The 16965-nt window shown below is 33.6% G+C and overlaps 1 protein-coding gene across 2 annotated transcripts; it reads right to left on the bottom strand.

Annotated features, from left to right (window-relative positions):
• Window positions 1–3400: 3400 nt before the first annotated feature.
• On the bottom strand, window positions 3401–10538 carry LOC126971183 (methionine-R-sulfoxide reductase B1). 2 transcript variants are annotated; one of them, XM_050817352.1, is made up of 4 exons: window positions 10234–10538; window positions 10048–10152; window positions 9793–9954; window positions 3401–4860 (listed from the first exon to the last, which is right to left on the bottom strand). In XM_050817352.1, exons 1-4 carry the CDS (start codon window positions 10319–10321, stop codon window positions 4679–4681), a joined length of 537 nt encoding a protein of 178 aa, XP_050673309.1. In that variant the 5' UTR covers window positions 10322–10538; the 3' UTR covers window positions 3401–4678. The 2 variants fall into 2 exon arrangements, with proteins under 2 accessions (XP_050673309.1, XP_050673310.1); XM_050817353.1 differs by having other exon boundaries at window positions 3401–4824; window positions 10234–10537.
• Window positions 10539–16965: the final 6427 nt, after the last annotated feature.

The raw sequence follows: 16965 nt of genomic DNA on the forward strand, positions 1-16965 counted from the left end.
TGTAAACGTTGTGGATTTCGGCTGTCTCCGTTTTTTACAAGACTAGCCGTCATCTGTCAATTTATTAATGACTGCTTGTTTTATACGATCGCATTTTCATAGACAGTTTCGATAGGGTGAGTGCTAGTGCACTCGGACAGTGAAATCACCGCTTTATTAATGCAGTGCACAATTTATTCCGCCGTTATGTACAAGAAGTCTTGTCAAGGAACACAGAAGCTGACAAGACCCATTGGAATTGGGTACAAATCGATGGTTTCAGCTACACATTACAAGATGGCGCTGTCATCAAGTTGCGTTTATAAATTAAACTGGGCTTGCATAATGCGTTTGCTATAACACGGTTTGTCCTGCTCATTAAAATGGCATTGCTTGCGGCGTCCGCGTCGTGTACCGGGTCTCCTTCCCTCAAATATGTGCGAAGAGAACGATGGCTGGTCCATGCGTCAACTCGTGAACGAGTGCTGCTACCTACTACTACCATCATGTTCACGAAGCATTTACACAATGAACTCAAGGTCTAACAGTTGATGCATCCAATATACGATAATTTATATTTATACAGCATTCTTTATTACTTTTTATGAAATATTTGATATTACTTATTTAAACAAGATTCTTATATTGGGTGCTGCACCTTACAAACTAATCAGTTATGTATATTACAGCCAATGTAAAATTCTACTTATACATAGGCTGCACTAAAAGTATCGGGAATGGAATATTTCCACTGTTCCTGTCATATTAAAATCTTTATAATTGAAAACTCCTTGGTTTTAAAAATCGAATACCATTTATTTATTTAAAAAAAGTTTCTCGGTCTTGTCACAAGATCTAGTCAAACTTGTTTAGTCGTTGAGAAAATGGAATTGACTCGAGAAAATTCTAGAGCGATGATTTATTATGACTTTCGAAGTGGTTTAACACAAAAACAGTGTGTTGACCGAATGATTTCTGCATTTGGTGATTAAGCCCAATCCAAAACCACAATTTATAGCTGGTTTGCTGAATTTCGACGTGGATATGTCAAGCTCAGTGATGATCCCCGTCAAGGTCGTCCAAAAACTGCTGTCACCAAAGATAACGTTGATGCTGTACGTAAGCTGATTGAGGAAGATCGACATGTATGCGAAAGAACCCGAAACAAAAAACCAGTCACGAGTTTGGGTGTTCGAAAATGAGTTAAAGCCAACAAAAATTGTTCGTTCACGGAGTGTTGCAAAAAAAATTGTGGCCACGTTTGTCTCCAAAACCGGCCATGTTGCGACTATTCCTCTTGCGGGACAAAGAACGGTTAATGCAGAATGGTATGCTAGCACTTGGTTTGCCTCAGGTCGTTTCTGAACTCCATAAAGAGAACTGCAACCGCCGCATCATCCTCCATCACGACAATGCGAGTTCCTACACCGCGCACAGAAAAAAAGAGTTTTTAGAGCAAGAAAACATCGAATTATTAGACCATCCACCGTACAGCCCCGTCCATAGCCCTAATGATTTCTATACTATCCCTAAAATAAAGAATAAATTGCGTGGTCAGAGATTTTCATCACCTGCAGAAGCTGTGGACGCCTACAAAACGGCCATTTTGGAGACCTCAACTTCCGAATGGAATGGTTGCTGCCATGATTGGTTCCATCGTATGGGAAAATGTGTCAAATTTCGCAGAGAATACTTCGAAAAGAAATAAATACATTTTTAAATAGTAATATTGTGTCACTTCCTTGATTCCCGAAATTTTCAGTGGCGCCCTCGTATTTGATTGAAAAAGAGTGACCGTTGAGTGTCTTGTAGGTACCTATGTACTTCTCACGTGCTTTTCTTAACAGATAGTAGATACAGTAATTCAAATTACCTCGTTAAATAATTTAACTGACGATTCAAAAGCGGTTAGTTTAAACCTAATTCAATAAAGTTTATTTGATATTGACTTTAACCGTTAGTAGCGACGAAATATTCTTATTAATGATTACAAGTTGACGAAGTAAAAGTGAAACTTACGATCAACCTATTACACTATCAACAACTAACTCATCAAACATTGGTCACGTTTGTGGAAAATCAAATAGACCTTGAAGCATGTTAACCATTCATACTGTTAATAGTATTTCCAAATAGATACAACTTATAAGAGTCGTGCATTAAATTCATAGGTATAGGCCAGTGACGCGTCTAGAAGATATTTGGTATAGGTACCTATGGATGTGTGGACATTACCTTTTAAGAGAGTACCCATAAAGCGGTTATTTAAAAAATTTGCCTCTTCTAAACCAGATATTATCAAACTTATTTCTTTTACCGCCCTTTGAAAATAAATAATTTTTCAGTGCAATTTTTATACACTCATAGTACCTACAAGTAGTTTTATACCATCATACAGGACAGAAATATAAACTAATTAAAGCATCTGTGCACTCATATGTTTAAAATTCGTATCCGTTATTCTTCGTGGCCGTCATATAAAAACGTACATTCAATTCGTATTTTTGTCATGTATCGGTAAAATCATGGATGAGTGCACAAACACCCTTATTCGAAATTTTAATTAAAAAGTATCTAAATGACATTACAAATCAACCATCGCTCCCCTGAACAACGCCAATGCCCCCCATTTTTTTCCGGGCGCTTAACACCCCTCCTCTAGGTCTCTAACGCCCATTTTGAGAAAGACTGGTCTAAACCATACCTGCACTCTTGTATTTCCGAAAAAACTTAGGACTGTGAGACTGAGAACCTAGATGAGGGAAATAAAATATTCTTTAGTTGCCTGAAATTTCCCGCCCTACATCCTTAGCATCGCAAGAGCCACAGTATATATAATAGAAGGTCCATTTGTCACGCAATTGCGTCTATCAGCACAATAATCAAATAGATTAGTACATGAAAAAACTAGAATGACTTTATTGATTTTGTGAAATGAAAAAACATTAGGCGAAGTCACGGACTAGTAAAAAACTCCGTGTCACCTTATATAACAGTGTAGCACCAAAACAAGCCGATTAACGTGTAAATTCATAGCCCCACGTACACACTTACACTACTACAGGCCGATAGGGGTCCATTATGAGAATTGTCATCGTTTGTTCAGTTTGCGTCTCAATAAAATATTTTAAAAATACCGTCGTGCGTTGTGAAAAAGTGTAAAAACGATACTATATAAGTATTAATGGCCATATATGATTATTTATGGGAGAAAAAATAGTGTAGATAACTAGTATCCCCCGTAGCCGCACACACACTAGCATAACGGTGCTTCACTTGCTAATATCACGGCGCGGAGTCCATCTTTTTTTAATCGTCCGTGGACGAAGTGTAATCGACCACTGTACCTATTACAAAATCAATTCAAATACTTTTCAATACAAATGCATTTTAAACGTTAATAATTATAAATAAAAGCCTGTTAATCACAAAAATAATTTATTTTTCAGCATGTGCAACAATATAATATTATAATAAATAATTTGTACTGCATTATAATCATAACTTAAATTTACTAAATATACTTACAAAATACAATATTGACTGGAGACGGTAACTAATAGGTCTAGTAGAATATTATAAATAGTATAAACAAAATACAATATAATAAATTACAAACTGCAATATAATATTAAGACCACTATTGTAAATCAGAAACATAATAAACGTGTTTAAGTTTTAACATTTATATATAATAAATAATAATTAGAATAATAGTGACTAAAGTTACCGGATCTTGAGCGGTGAGCGAAAATACTGTGGACTTGTACAGTCATTGATATTATTACATCACGCGCGGAACATTGTTGACGCCCGAGGTACATTCCGCACGTTCGCTCACCGCTATTCAGACCCTGTTTTGACTACTGCACACTTAATCAAATGAAGTCGGAATATAAAAATAATTACATAAATAACATAATTTAAGTACGCACTGGATGACATTGGCCGGTTGCACATAAAATGAACGACGTCGAAAGAATGCTATAGGCTGCAATTAAGGATCGTCTCCGCTGCGCTCCAACTAGATACCGGACTACCTAAGCTTTTTTATTACGGAAACTATTAGATGCTTATGTGCGAGGCAACTTGACACTCAATGGCATCTTTCAAATTATAGAACATACGCCTCGTGTTATATTACATTGAAATTAATAAAATACAAATTACTTACTGATGACATGTGATCCCAGTGTCATTCTTATTTCATGTTGTATTATTTTTATAAAGTTTAACTACGCAACCCGGCATTTAAGTTTCAATTATTAGCAAAGTTTAACAAAACATGTGACACATCAACGTCACACATTGGGCGTAGTACTAGTTGCCGCATTTTTCGACTACGCCTGCGGTATCTAGTTGGAGCGCAGCGGAGACCAATCCATAATCTAAGGCTATAATAGGTATAGAGCGAAAGAGGCGATTATTTTGCCGTCATTATTAACATGTGGGCAAGGCCTTACGAAAGAATATTATAGCAGCAAGCATGACATATATTTCAACATGAAACTTATAAATAATATATGCCTTGTTTATTATTTTCACTTCCATTCTTATCAAGTATAGAATATTAATCAAAATATTTTTATTTTTAAATAAATGAATACGGTAACAAAAAACAGAATATCTAGCAAGCTTTGTGTTCACTTTGCATAAAAACTATTTAAATATTACTCACAAAGTTTAATAATAATCCATTTTAATCTGTTCGTTCCTCAGCGGGAATGAAGTCCAATGATGCAGAGTTTATACAAAAACGCTTCTTCGTTGGGGCTGGTCCGTCATTGAACACATGCCCTAGGTGAGCCGAGCATTTGGAGCATCTCACCTCTGTTCGCACCATACCTGGTCGTGTTAAAACCAGTAATATATTTGCCCCAACTTTTTGACCAAGTACAGTTCAGTCCACCACAACCCCAAAATACATAACATATATAAGGATGATTGGATATTTTTCGTTATGATGTCCACAGCGTTTCATGGTGTGTTGATGTTGTCGCAGCAGCAGCGAGCACCCGGCAGGCAGCATCCGGAAAGACAGGTGGAATGGGATGAGGAAGGTGAAGGAGTAGGCAGGTATTTGTACATTAGTGTCATGCACATTCCATATATTATTAACATAGCAAATGTGAGTGAGATGAGTTGATGAGGGAAAGTGATTTTTTAGGCATTAAAGTTAAAAAAAACAATGATTGAAGGAGGAATTATAGTGAATTGTGAAATGAACCATGTTTCCAAATAACAAAAAAAGCAGTGAGAATTGTAAATAATGCAAGTCATTTTTTCATTAATTTTTTTCATACCCATATTAATAAATTAATGATGTTTTTATAAAAATAGCAAAATACCGAATAGTTTTATTATGTTAAAGATGTAAGGACAGGATTGAATTGAAGAGTGAACAAGGACATGGAGAAGACAAAATACAATACATTAACACCACATCCCAAAACCATTTTTACTTTAATTCATTTATTGAATTAAAAAATAAAAATGACAGATAAATTAAAAATAATTATCAAATAAAATATAGAACTGAACAGTATTAGACATAATAGATAAAAAGTGAGAGAGAAAGATAAGAAGATATTATGAATTATCAATTATAGTTGTAATAAAATATTTATTTGTACAAATAATACAAGATCATATTTTAAACATAATATATACTTATATACAGGTTATAAAAATAGGGTGAAGCTTCGGATATCCATAGGTAGAACACCCCTAGGTCTGCTGGAATCACCCATGTTAAAACATCCATAACACATATCAAAAAATTATGTCTGTTTTACGAATTATCTCTTGCAAGTCAGAATTCAACAGAAAATATCATAACTTGCCCAAAGCAAGAGTTTCCTACTGAGTTTCTAAGACCCTTTGATAGGCAATGTACTTCGTCGGGCAAGGTATATTGCTAGTCATAAATCAATCACTACATTTTCTTGTAATGAAATTCTACTTAAAACAAAATGTTTTCTGCTCCCATTGATCTCAGGCCTGAGGCATAAATTTTAGAATGATTGAAATCCTATTTTAAATAAAAATATTTAAATTTGATTGTAGAAATCATTGAACATAAAGGGTTTTCGGGTTGACCCTATTTTTTTATATACTTTTACGAACATTTTGTATATACTAGTCACCTTCTCATAATTATTTTTGTATACTAAACAATATGTAATCTGTAGCAAATAATATTAGTGTATATTATGAATACAAAATCCATTGAAGTGTTAAGCAAATAGTTTTATCATGCAAATATTTCAATCTGTAATATTTAATACATTGAGTATATTGTAATATTAATCATAAATCCATGTCCCAATTTAAGAATTTCTTTATTATGATAAAGGATAAACACAAGTATATTTTTTTAATACATACTATATTTAAATTATTATATTTATATTTCACACTTATTTGTTAACATATTAGAGTTGTTACAACACAAACATTCATTCTAATAAATGTATTATTTTATGTCCAAGTCCTGAATGATATTTAGATCAAAGTATGTTTAGCTAAAAATAGGTTTAGTGTTGTTTTTTCAATTATTCACCATAATTGTAGCTTTGCAGGGATTGTGAATAAAGAAACCAATATATTTCTAATATATATGTACTTTAGTGAAGGTTATTACCTCCCATCAGTTGATCAAGAAAATTATTGTTCATACTACATAATACATACATGAATTTATGTATGTTTAAGTAAGTAGATATATTGTATTAAATATATCATTGTCTTGTAACCCATAACACAGGCTATACATGCTTAACTTGGGGCAAGATAATTTGTGTAAAAAGTGTGTCAATATTATTATTATTATTATACTAGTCTTCAATATTGCATTAAAAACATGGGTCTATAGTTAAACATTTTCCCAGTATATGCTTCTATATCTATACTATAGTACTTTCAGTTAAATTTTGAAACATAAGTTTTTGAGTTTTTAACATTTGAGTTACTTACACTATTAGTTTAAATAAATGATAATAAAAATAATAAAGGACTCTATTCACTACAATATGTGAAAAATATGGGAATATCTTAGATCATATACACATCTAGATAGACTGTGACTGCTGTGAAAACATCAAAAAAATTGAGGTTGACAGCTAACCTCTATTTTGAGCAATGCACACACACTAGCACAAGGTGACACAAATTGCCAGTGTAAGGTTTTTTTCAAACACGCTAAAGCAAAAAACCTTGCCTGTTTTCATCGGTTGTCTAGCAGCGAGACGCTCTATCTAGAGCATAGGTTCTCAACGTGGGCGATAACGCCCCCTTGTGGGCGTTTGAGACTTTCGGGGGGGCAGTAGAAGACCGAGAAAAATTAGTGGGCATTGAGATGGGGCGTGGTTAGATTAGTTAGTTAGATTAGTCTAAAAAGGCAAAAAAATACACGAAAATACTCTAGAAAAAAACATATTCTCAAAGTGTGCCGTGAAACTATGATCTAGAGTCTAGATGCATAAATAATGTAATGAGAATATAATTTACTTTTAAAAGTATCTGACTATCAAAGTAACAATATAGTATCAGTATGTTTGTAATTCCAATTCACGGTCATCAGTACTAACTGTATAGTGACAAAGCATAAAACAACCTTCAATTTGTCACACATGAATTGATTGATTTTTTACTATAAATTGCTAATATGTAATGATAATGATTGTTTTGATATGATATAGTTTGTGTTTTAGATGTAAAATGTTTGTGTTTAGCTTAAGCTGCAAACCATTATCAAGCATGTTAAAAGCATTAGTAGTAAACACTTATAACTTGACAAATTTCATATCAAAATATCAGTTAATATAGAGTAACAAATTTAATATTATAAAATGATAACAATGATGTTTATTAACGGAATAAATGTATAACGCCTAAGCTAACATTTGATAGTTTATAATACTGACATAAACAATAGCCCCCTTATTCATAATAGTCGGCTAACTTAAAGCAGTGCTGATTCTCACTCTGTCTTCTTCTATTGACCTAAGTCAGAATGAGAAAAAATACTCCTTAGCAGCTGTTTAAAGTTAGCGGAGCATTATGAATAAGGGGGTAGGTATTTATCTTTTTGTTATGAAAGAGGAGGGCAAACTAGCATACTGGTTACATGATGATAAGTGATCACCACCATTATATACATACATAAATATATACATGGCTCTACAATGGCAACATTAAATAAACACATGGATACAACTACTTATCTTTAATCATAAAAAAATATAATACATAATTCACCTAAATAAATAAATTTTCCCTAATATCATTTCGGTACAACCTGTAAGAAATTTAGTAGCTGTGCTTTAGCATAGGCACTTACAATATTTCATGCGGTCTGATGTGAACACAAAAGGGTGAATAAAATTTTGTTTCCTACATATGTAATTTCATTCTTTGCAAATTTCAATTACTTACTACATACATAAAATTACGCCTCTTTCCCATAGGGGTAGGCAGAGACCACTTCTTTCCACTTGCTATGATCCTTACATACTTGTTTCCCTTCGTCCACTTTCATTATTCCTTTCATACATGCTCTCCGGTTTAGGGTACTCTTGATCTGGCCTTTTTTCAAGACATCCCTGATTTGATCTTGAAATTTCCGCCTAGGTCTACCCCTTCCAACACTTTCATTCACACTGGCCTTATACACTTTCTTCATTCATTCTCTCGACATGTCCAAACTCTCTCAATTTTTGTAACAACATCTTTCAGACCACAACACTTCCTTATCTCACTATTTCTTATCCTGTCACTCAGTTTAACTATCATACTTCTCAAATGCATTTATTCTGCTTTCATGTTTCTTCTGCCATCACCCAACTTTCACTTCCGTACATGAGTGTTGGAACCAACACCCCCTCATGCACAGCCAAACGAGCCTTATTAGACACCTTCTGCCTGCTCATAAAGCAATGCAAAGCTCCATTCACCATGTTTCCTGCATTCACTCTTCTTTCAATATCACTCTCATACTTTCCATCTCTTGTAAATTTAGAACCCAGATATACAAACTCATTCACCTGTTCAATTTTTTCATCTCCAATTGCAGTCTGTTACTACCTCATCTCTTTCAAGCACCATCACTTTTGTCTTCTTTACATTCATCCTCATTCCCTTTCTACCAAAAGCTCCATTCATAGCAGTTACCATCTCCTGCAACTCCTCGGCCGAAGATGCAAGTAATACTTGGTCATCAGCATAGAGAAAACATTTGACGAGTAACTCATTCAACCCACTTTCATTCTCTTTTAAATCTGTCAAGCAATTGTTCATGAACAGATTAAACAGCCACGGTGACGTTACACATCCCCCTCTAACACCTTTTTCAATATTAAACCAATCCATGTATGCCCCGTTTATTCTTACACAAGCACTAGAATCTCTATAGAGATTGCAATGCTCGTATGAGGACACTGATCACACCGTTCACGGACAATGCTGACTACAATTCATTCCTCACCACTCTATCATAGGCCTTTTCTAGATCCACGAATGCGCAATAGACCTTCTTTATTTTTAGACAAAAACTTTTCAACTATGCACTGCAAGGAAAAGACCTGATCCTTACTTACTGAACATTTTAAAATTATTTTTATAGGATTAAGGTTTGATAGCTCTACTCATGTGTTCATTTAATGTCACCATTATAGTGTCATGTTGTATAAAGCTATAGATAAAGTGATAAAAAATAAAACATAAAAGTGAGCAGTATTGATATGAACATTTATCTTGTTATAATGGGGTTATCAATAGTTTATTGATATAAATATCATACAATCATTATTTTACCTGCACTTGTATCCTGGTGTAATGTCACTTTATCTTTTGCAAGGACATCATTGAATGCTGGCCATCCACACCCAGAATCATATTTGGTTTTAGAACTGAAAAGACCCTGTCTACATACGAGACACACATAGAGGCCTTCTTCATAAAATTTATTAAAAACTCCTGGAATGATGCATTCATTTATATAAAATATAACATCTTTTAGACTACCCCCAAAACCAAAATAAACTTGATATTTAAATAAAAATACTTTACCTGTAAAAGGTCTTTCTGTTCCAGCTTCTTGGGTTACATGGTATTGAATTGGGGTTAATCGTTTCTTTAGTGATTCCTTATCTTCCATTGCTCGCCAAACCAGTGCTGGTATAAATAAAATAAATATGAGCTAAATGAGTTTAAGTTTAATTATTTTGCAGGACTAAACATGTATTTACAACATACCTGTTGTAAATGGATGCCTAAGCTGTACACTCCTATTAGAGTGTACTCCTTGTCTAAATATAGATAACGATCTGAATAAACTACGCATTCCTAGTCAGTCTCACATAATCCAGAATGCAAGGCACAATATTATTATGTAATTTACACTTATACTTTATGAAATTATTAAATACAGACTTACAAACGTTCTATAGGGTAACGTTCCTCATGCATAAATTATACTAAGATTTATATTTTTAATAGAAATGCAATTTTTAATAAAATTGGGAAATGTGAATGCCGAATGAGAATTGCGATTTAACAATATCATTGAATGAAGATTCAAACTTCAAAGATTACATACCTACGATTTTATTTGACTTTGAGATATTTTGACAGCAGGTTGAAGCAAAAATGTCAGTCATCAGCTGTCAAGAAGAACATTTCAAACAAATCGAAATTTTCCATTTTACCGCAATTTTACATATTTTTTGAGGATTATGATTATTGTGAGAAACATTGATAATTTCTATCGACCTTTTTTTAAACCTGATAACCCTAGGAATGTCAGTTTGACAAAATATGTCGCAGATATCAGGTTATCTTGTGAGAAGTTTAAACCCACAGAACAATAAAAACTAGTAGAAGTGGCATCATGTCATGGAAACCGATGTCGCCAAACTCACACAATGTAATACAAACACTTGATTCCGGCTATATGATAGGCCTAAATTCACAATCACGAAAAGACTTAACTACAAATTTATTTAGATCAAATTCGAACTTAATACAATTACTTTTTTTTTTTTATTCGTTAATACAATTACGCTAATCTCATATTCTTAGAGTGATTATGAAAACCTTAGAACTTTTTCTTAAATTGAGAAAAATAACACATAAAAACTTGAAGTAATGAGATGTATTAAATTAGACCTAAACAATGGTACTCAACTATCAAGGCTTGTATGGAGAGGCCTGACACAGGAGTCCATTGCTGTACAATGTATATACATTATGATGATGATTTAGAAACATCCTTAAATTCAGATATATATGTCTTGCAATATGCTGATGATCTTCTTTTATATAACTCGGACAGTTCTGTAGTTAATGCTAGTAATTGCTTAACTACTACTCTTAGTAAGCTAAATGACTGGTTGCATGTCAATGGCTTAGAATTGTCAGTTAGTAAAAGCACTGTGGTTCTATTTTCTAGATGGAGAATCAATCCCGATTTCAATGTACTTTATAGGAATTATCCTATTCCCGTAAAGTCTGAATCAAAATTCCTAGGATTTATTTTAGATTCCAAACTTACTGCAGTACCTCACTGTGATTACATTGTTACTAAATGTGAAAGAAACTTAAATATGATCAGGTGTCTAACCGGAGTCTGGTGGGGTGCCCATTCTTTTACCTTGCGTCTTATTACAACCTTATTTCAGTTCTTATTTACAACGCCCTTATTTGTAGCTTACTAGATTATGCCACTTTCATTTTAGAGCCATTTAGTGCAGTTTCTCTTAGCAAATTAGATTGTGTGTAGGCTAAAGCTTTAAGGATCATCCTTGGAGCTATGAAATCTAGCCCTATCAACGCTATGCAAATAGAGCGTGTTGAGCCACCTTTGTACTTAAGACGTCAATATTTATCTGATAGGTATTTATTTAAAGCAATGCAGTTTTCTCATCATCCTTTACGTGATAAAATTCAGCTCCTTTTAGAATTTATAGATACTTGTTCATACTGGTCCCATAAATCTCCCCCGTGTCTTGTCAAAAGCTATCAAACATTTTGCTCCATACAAGCGCCGATGTTTAGCACATATTGTTACCCTACTCTTGATACTAAATATAAGGCACTAATCTCTCCGGATGTTAGGATCAATCCAGATATTCCAAGAAATCAATTGGAAGCTCCTCAATATGTAAACATATTAAAAGAAAATGAGTTTACGGACTTTCATTATATCTATAGTGATGCTTCTAAGCACCCACCAGATGGCATAGTTGGGGTTGGAGTTTTCCATTTTCAGTATAATATTGTCCAGAAAACAAAACTGAATCATCTGTATTTACTGGAGAATGTCTTGGTCTGTTTAAATCTATTGAATATATACTTCTTGCTAAACTTAAGAAATCCATTATATTTACAGACTGTATGAGTGCCTTACAAGCTCTATCTAGGTTTCCATTCAAGCCTGCCCAAATTAACCATGTTATTTTAATAATTCGAAACCTGCCAATGACATGTAATGAAAAAGGCTCTATAGTGGTGTTTTCCTGGGTACCAGCTCACTCTGGCATTTTTGGAAACGAACGATCTGACCAGCTTGCCAACGAAGCTATTTCATGCGGAGATATAGCAGATTATTATAACAATGCCCATGATATGTGGACATTGCCAAAACATTCCCTTCAGGAATCTTGGAGTGGCATGGTTGATCTCTAGCAAGTTAAAGGGTAGAACATTTGCTAGAATTCAAAACTGTATTGCGTTAAAGCCATGGTTCTCAGGTTTGGTGTTGAGCAGGAGAGTGACGTGTATCTTGACGCGTATGCGTTTGGGCCACGTTTGCTCTCCTGTTCAACTGGCGAAATTTGGAATTGTGAATAGTGATCTGTGTGAATGTGGTGAATTGGGTGACCTGAACCATATATTTTTATCATGCCCAAAATATAACCGGGAATCGTTATACCCGGGTCTTATTATTTATATTTTATATCGTTAATTATTAATAGATATTAAATTAATAGTACTTGAAGATAGTTTATTATTTTAGCTGATGTTAACAAGTACTGAGTACTAAACAATACATGCGCAGTAGAAATATCAACTGCGCGGTGAGGGATCGCGGTAGACTTAAATCACCATCTCACTCGCACTCATCCATATGCATACTGCTTCGCAATCTCCTACAGCTACCTTACATGCTTGTCTGGCAAGGGGTTGGAACTATCAAAAGTGTCTGGCTAGTGAGGAAACATCATCTACTTATTACACAAGTATTATATATGAAAATCAGCTTTTATACTATGACGTAAGTAAAATTATAATTTCATGAACATTAAGGGTGTCTGGCAAGGGGTTCCCACGATGTTAAGTGTCTGGCAATGAATAACATGATTTTAATAATATTCTGAAGGTAATACCGAAAAAATTGATTATTTAATATATTAAGATCGGTATTTTACACACCTTTAGTACCGTTTACCTGCCAAAGCCAATTGTTTAAAAAATGGCTTGTTTCCAGATATCTGGAAGCAAGCATATATAACACCAGTTCATAAAAGTGGCGATAAGCAAAATATCGAAAATTACCGACCTATTTCGATACTCTCTTTAATATCAAAAGTTTTTGAAACCCTGGTTCACAGCATTATTTATCCTAGTCTACACAGTGTGATAATCCCTGAACAGCATGGTTTTGTGAAACGTAGATCCACAACTACTAACCTATTAATTTTTACGAACTATTTGTTTGAGCATTTGGACCATCGCGTGCAAATCGATGCTGTATATACTGATTTTCAAAAATGCTTTGACAAAGTGGACCACGAACTGCTTCTCAATAAAATAGCTTTTAATGGTATCAGAGGAAATCTACTCAGATGGTTCTCCTCTTACGTAACTCGTAGAAGCCAGGTAGTTGTAATTAATGGTTATAAATCAGATATCATAGTAAACACAACTTCTGGGGTCCCACAGGAATCCATTTTAGGTCCTTTATTGTTCGTTATATATATTAATGACATAAAAAATTGTTTCCAGAACTCACAGTTCTTAATGTACGCCGATGACCTAAAAATTTATAGAAGTATTAGCAATGAGTCTGATGTCGACCTACTTCAGCAGGACCTAAATAGATTTATCCTTTTCTGCCATCGCAATAAATTGAAAATTAATTTTGACAAATGCTATTCCATCTCTTTTTCAAAAAATAAAAACGTTATAACAAATAATTACAAGCTATCTGACTCTATAGTAAAGCGCGTTTCATTAATTAAGGATTTGGGAGTTCTATTAGACTCGAAACTGCATCTAGATCAACACATAAGTACCATCAGAGATAAAGCGCTCAGATTATTCGGCTTCGTCATGAGGTCATGCAGTGACTTTAAGCGTCCCTCAACATTTTTAATATTGTACACAACACTTATACGCTCCCAAGTAGAATATGCCACACCAGTATGGAACCCCTTATTTAATAAATATGCTGACACTTTGGAGAGAATACAAAGTAAATTCCTTAGTAGAATTGATATCCAATATGGGCGTACGAAACGAACGTACAGTCAATTGCTTGAAATTTATAAACTTCTTAGCTTATGCAATCGGCGTACTCTTTTGGGTGCAATGACATTGTACAATATTTGTCACAATATATATGATTGCATAGAACTAAACAATAAACTTAATTACGCAGTTCCACGCATAGCATATAGGCGGGCGGTGCGCACGCAGCGTCTATTTCACACGCCGCGCTACCGCACGCACGCTGGCGGTCGCGCCCCACTACACAGATTAGTCGACACACATGACAGACTTTTTAATGACCTTGACATTTTCTTTTCAACAAAACCAAAATTTAAAAAGCAAGTTTATGATATTTTAAGTGAACTGGATTAATATATATATATATATATATATATATATATATATATATATATAGTTTTTTTATACATATAAAATCGCATTAGGTAACTCTTTTGTTTAAATATAAAGTAAATTTTGTAAATAACTTAGTTTTAAGACATCTAATTTTATATTTCTTTCCTCTTTATGTTTGTAAATATTTCTTTAATTAATGTTAAACTTTGTTATTCATCATGTAAGATACCAGTAACTATAAAATTAACCTGTGGATAACGGTGTGGGTTCTCACTAAAATTAATTTAATATCTACTTTAATTTGAAATTGTAAAATGTATTGTGTGAACTGTTTGTTGTCCCTAAGAAATAAAATAAAATAATAAAATAAAAAATAAAGCCACTGTAACCCAAACTCCATAATGATCCATCGTTCTTACCTGTGTTGGGACGTGGGAGCATGCGCTGACAAACTTTCAGCTTTTATAAAATAACGTAGGTCTGGGGTTCACAGGCTCTCAGACTAGTCGAGTGAGACTAAACTACCAAGTCGAGGCGAGTGCCATAGATTAACATACAGAAGTGCCAAGTGAAATATTGATGCTATCTGTCACGGAATGATCCAGGTATTATACGAATCGTATAAATGTAATAACTTTTACCAAACAAGTACGCTTTTAGGTAGCTGAATTCTTAAACTAAAGAAACAAGTTTTAGGCGAGTTGGGGGCGTAGATCATGCTATTCGACTTACTTTGGAGTTTTAGCAGCAACTCTGTTTCTATCGGTATATTTTTTGCTATGCTTCTTTCAGATATAATCGTAATGTAGTGTGCTATTGAAATGTTAAATGATTAATGTGTGCGTAAGTGAATCATTTTTAAACATCGAATTTAGTCTAAGTAACCTATCTATACTTTTAAATATCATTGTTTAAACGCAGTAATTTAAATTTACTCCAAGTTTAAAATTACAAACGCTCCTACATGATTATGGCATTTGAAAGCCTCTTTACTAAATAATTTACTGATAGGTATCTTGTGCATTGTATCTATCGAAGCATAAATAATAAATTTCAAGAAACAAGTTCAGTATCTTCCAAACACTTCTCATGTTGTCATAAATTGTAGTAGTAAAACAAATGCGATAGAATTCATGTAGGTAATGGAGATTCTATGTGATAATCATTTATTTCACAAATTTGTAAGGATTACTTAAAACACGTATTTCCTGGAAAAAAAGTTAATGGAATTTCTGCACACTATTTTTCGTTCAATGTTATCGCTTTCTCTTGCTTGTCGGTATTGGTTGGGGTGAGACGGGATGTGAATTTTGAATGACTACGTCCACGCGCTGCCTGCTGGCATTTGGAAATACCTATTATTTATAAGTTCCAATATTGATGTGCGCAATATTCATCTGATGAAATTAAAGATATTCGGACGTTAATGTCTAAAAACAGTTTTAGGTAAATTATTATTTCCTACCTAGTGCATGCTTTTCATTCTAATTCGCCCTAATAATCTAATATGTTAATAGTATATTACTTTTGATAATATTAAGGTTTAAATAAAAAAAATGCATTGCCAGGCATAATAATTATATAAAAATATAAGAAACATTGCTGTAAATAAAAATAATTATTATTACTAGGTCGAACTTCTTTTCTCGATATAATTTCTTACTAATCGTTACTTCGCCCAACGACTGTCTTTAGTAGACGAATTAGTTGCCTTCACTCTGTTCTGACATTTCTGAAAGTGCCCAAATAATACATAAGTATATTATGCGAGTTGAAGATCTGGATATATAAATTAAGAGGTTTTAAAATAGTTGCTAGTACCTACCTACCTACTATTGGAAACCGGAGAACTTACGGTCCATATAATAAATACATCGTGTATTATCAAAATATAATCGGCACATAAAGATTGACATACCTCATTCAACATAATTATTTGAAACAATAATTGTTTTGAATGGCCATAACTCTTATGGTATCGATTTGTTTTGAAATATTCATTGTGATGTTTAGAGAAGAAAGAACTAGGCATATCTTATAAGATATTCAATGACTCAACTTCTTATTCCTCCTGACGATGAAGATTAGGATAAAATTGTATAAAATCACTTTATTCAACTTATAGGTCCAACTTATAGGAAA

The sequence above is a fragment of the Leptidea sinapis genome, chromosome 23 (assembly GCF_905404315.1).
Source record: "Leptidea sinapis chromosome 23, ilLepSina1.1, whole genome shotgun sequence".
NCBI lineage: Eukaryota > Metazoa > Arthropoda > Insecta > Lepidoptera > Pieridae > Leptidea > Leptidea sinapis.

Bases quoted from the DNA above. Each gene is read 5' to 3' on its own strand.
- LOC126971183 (XM_050817352.1), bottom strand. From the start codon at position 10,321: ATGCGTAGTTTATTCAGATCGTTATCTATATTTAGACAAGGAGTACAC. The intron at 9,955-10,047 runs GTAAAGTATTTT...GCATCATTCCAG, and splicing joins AACAGAAAGACCTTTTACAG to GAGTTTTTAATAAATTTTAT. The intron at 4,861-9,792 runs GTAAAATAATGA...TTGGTCAAAAAG, and splicing joins ACACCAGGATACAAGTGCAG to TTGGGGCAAATATATTACTG.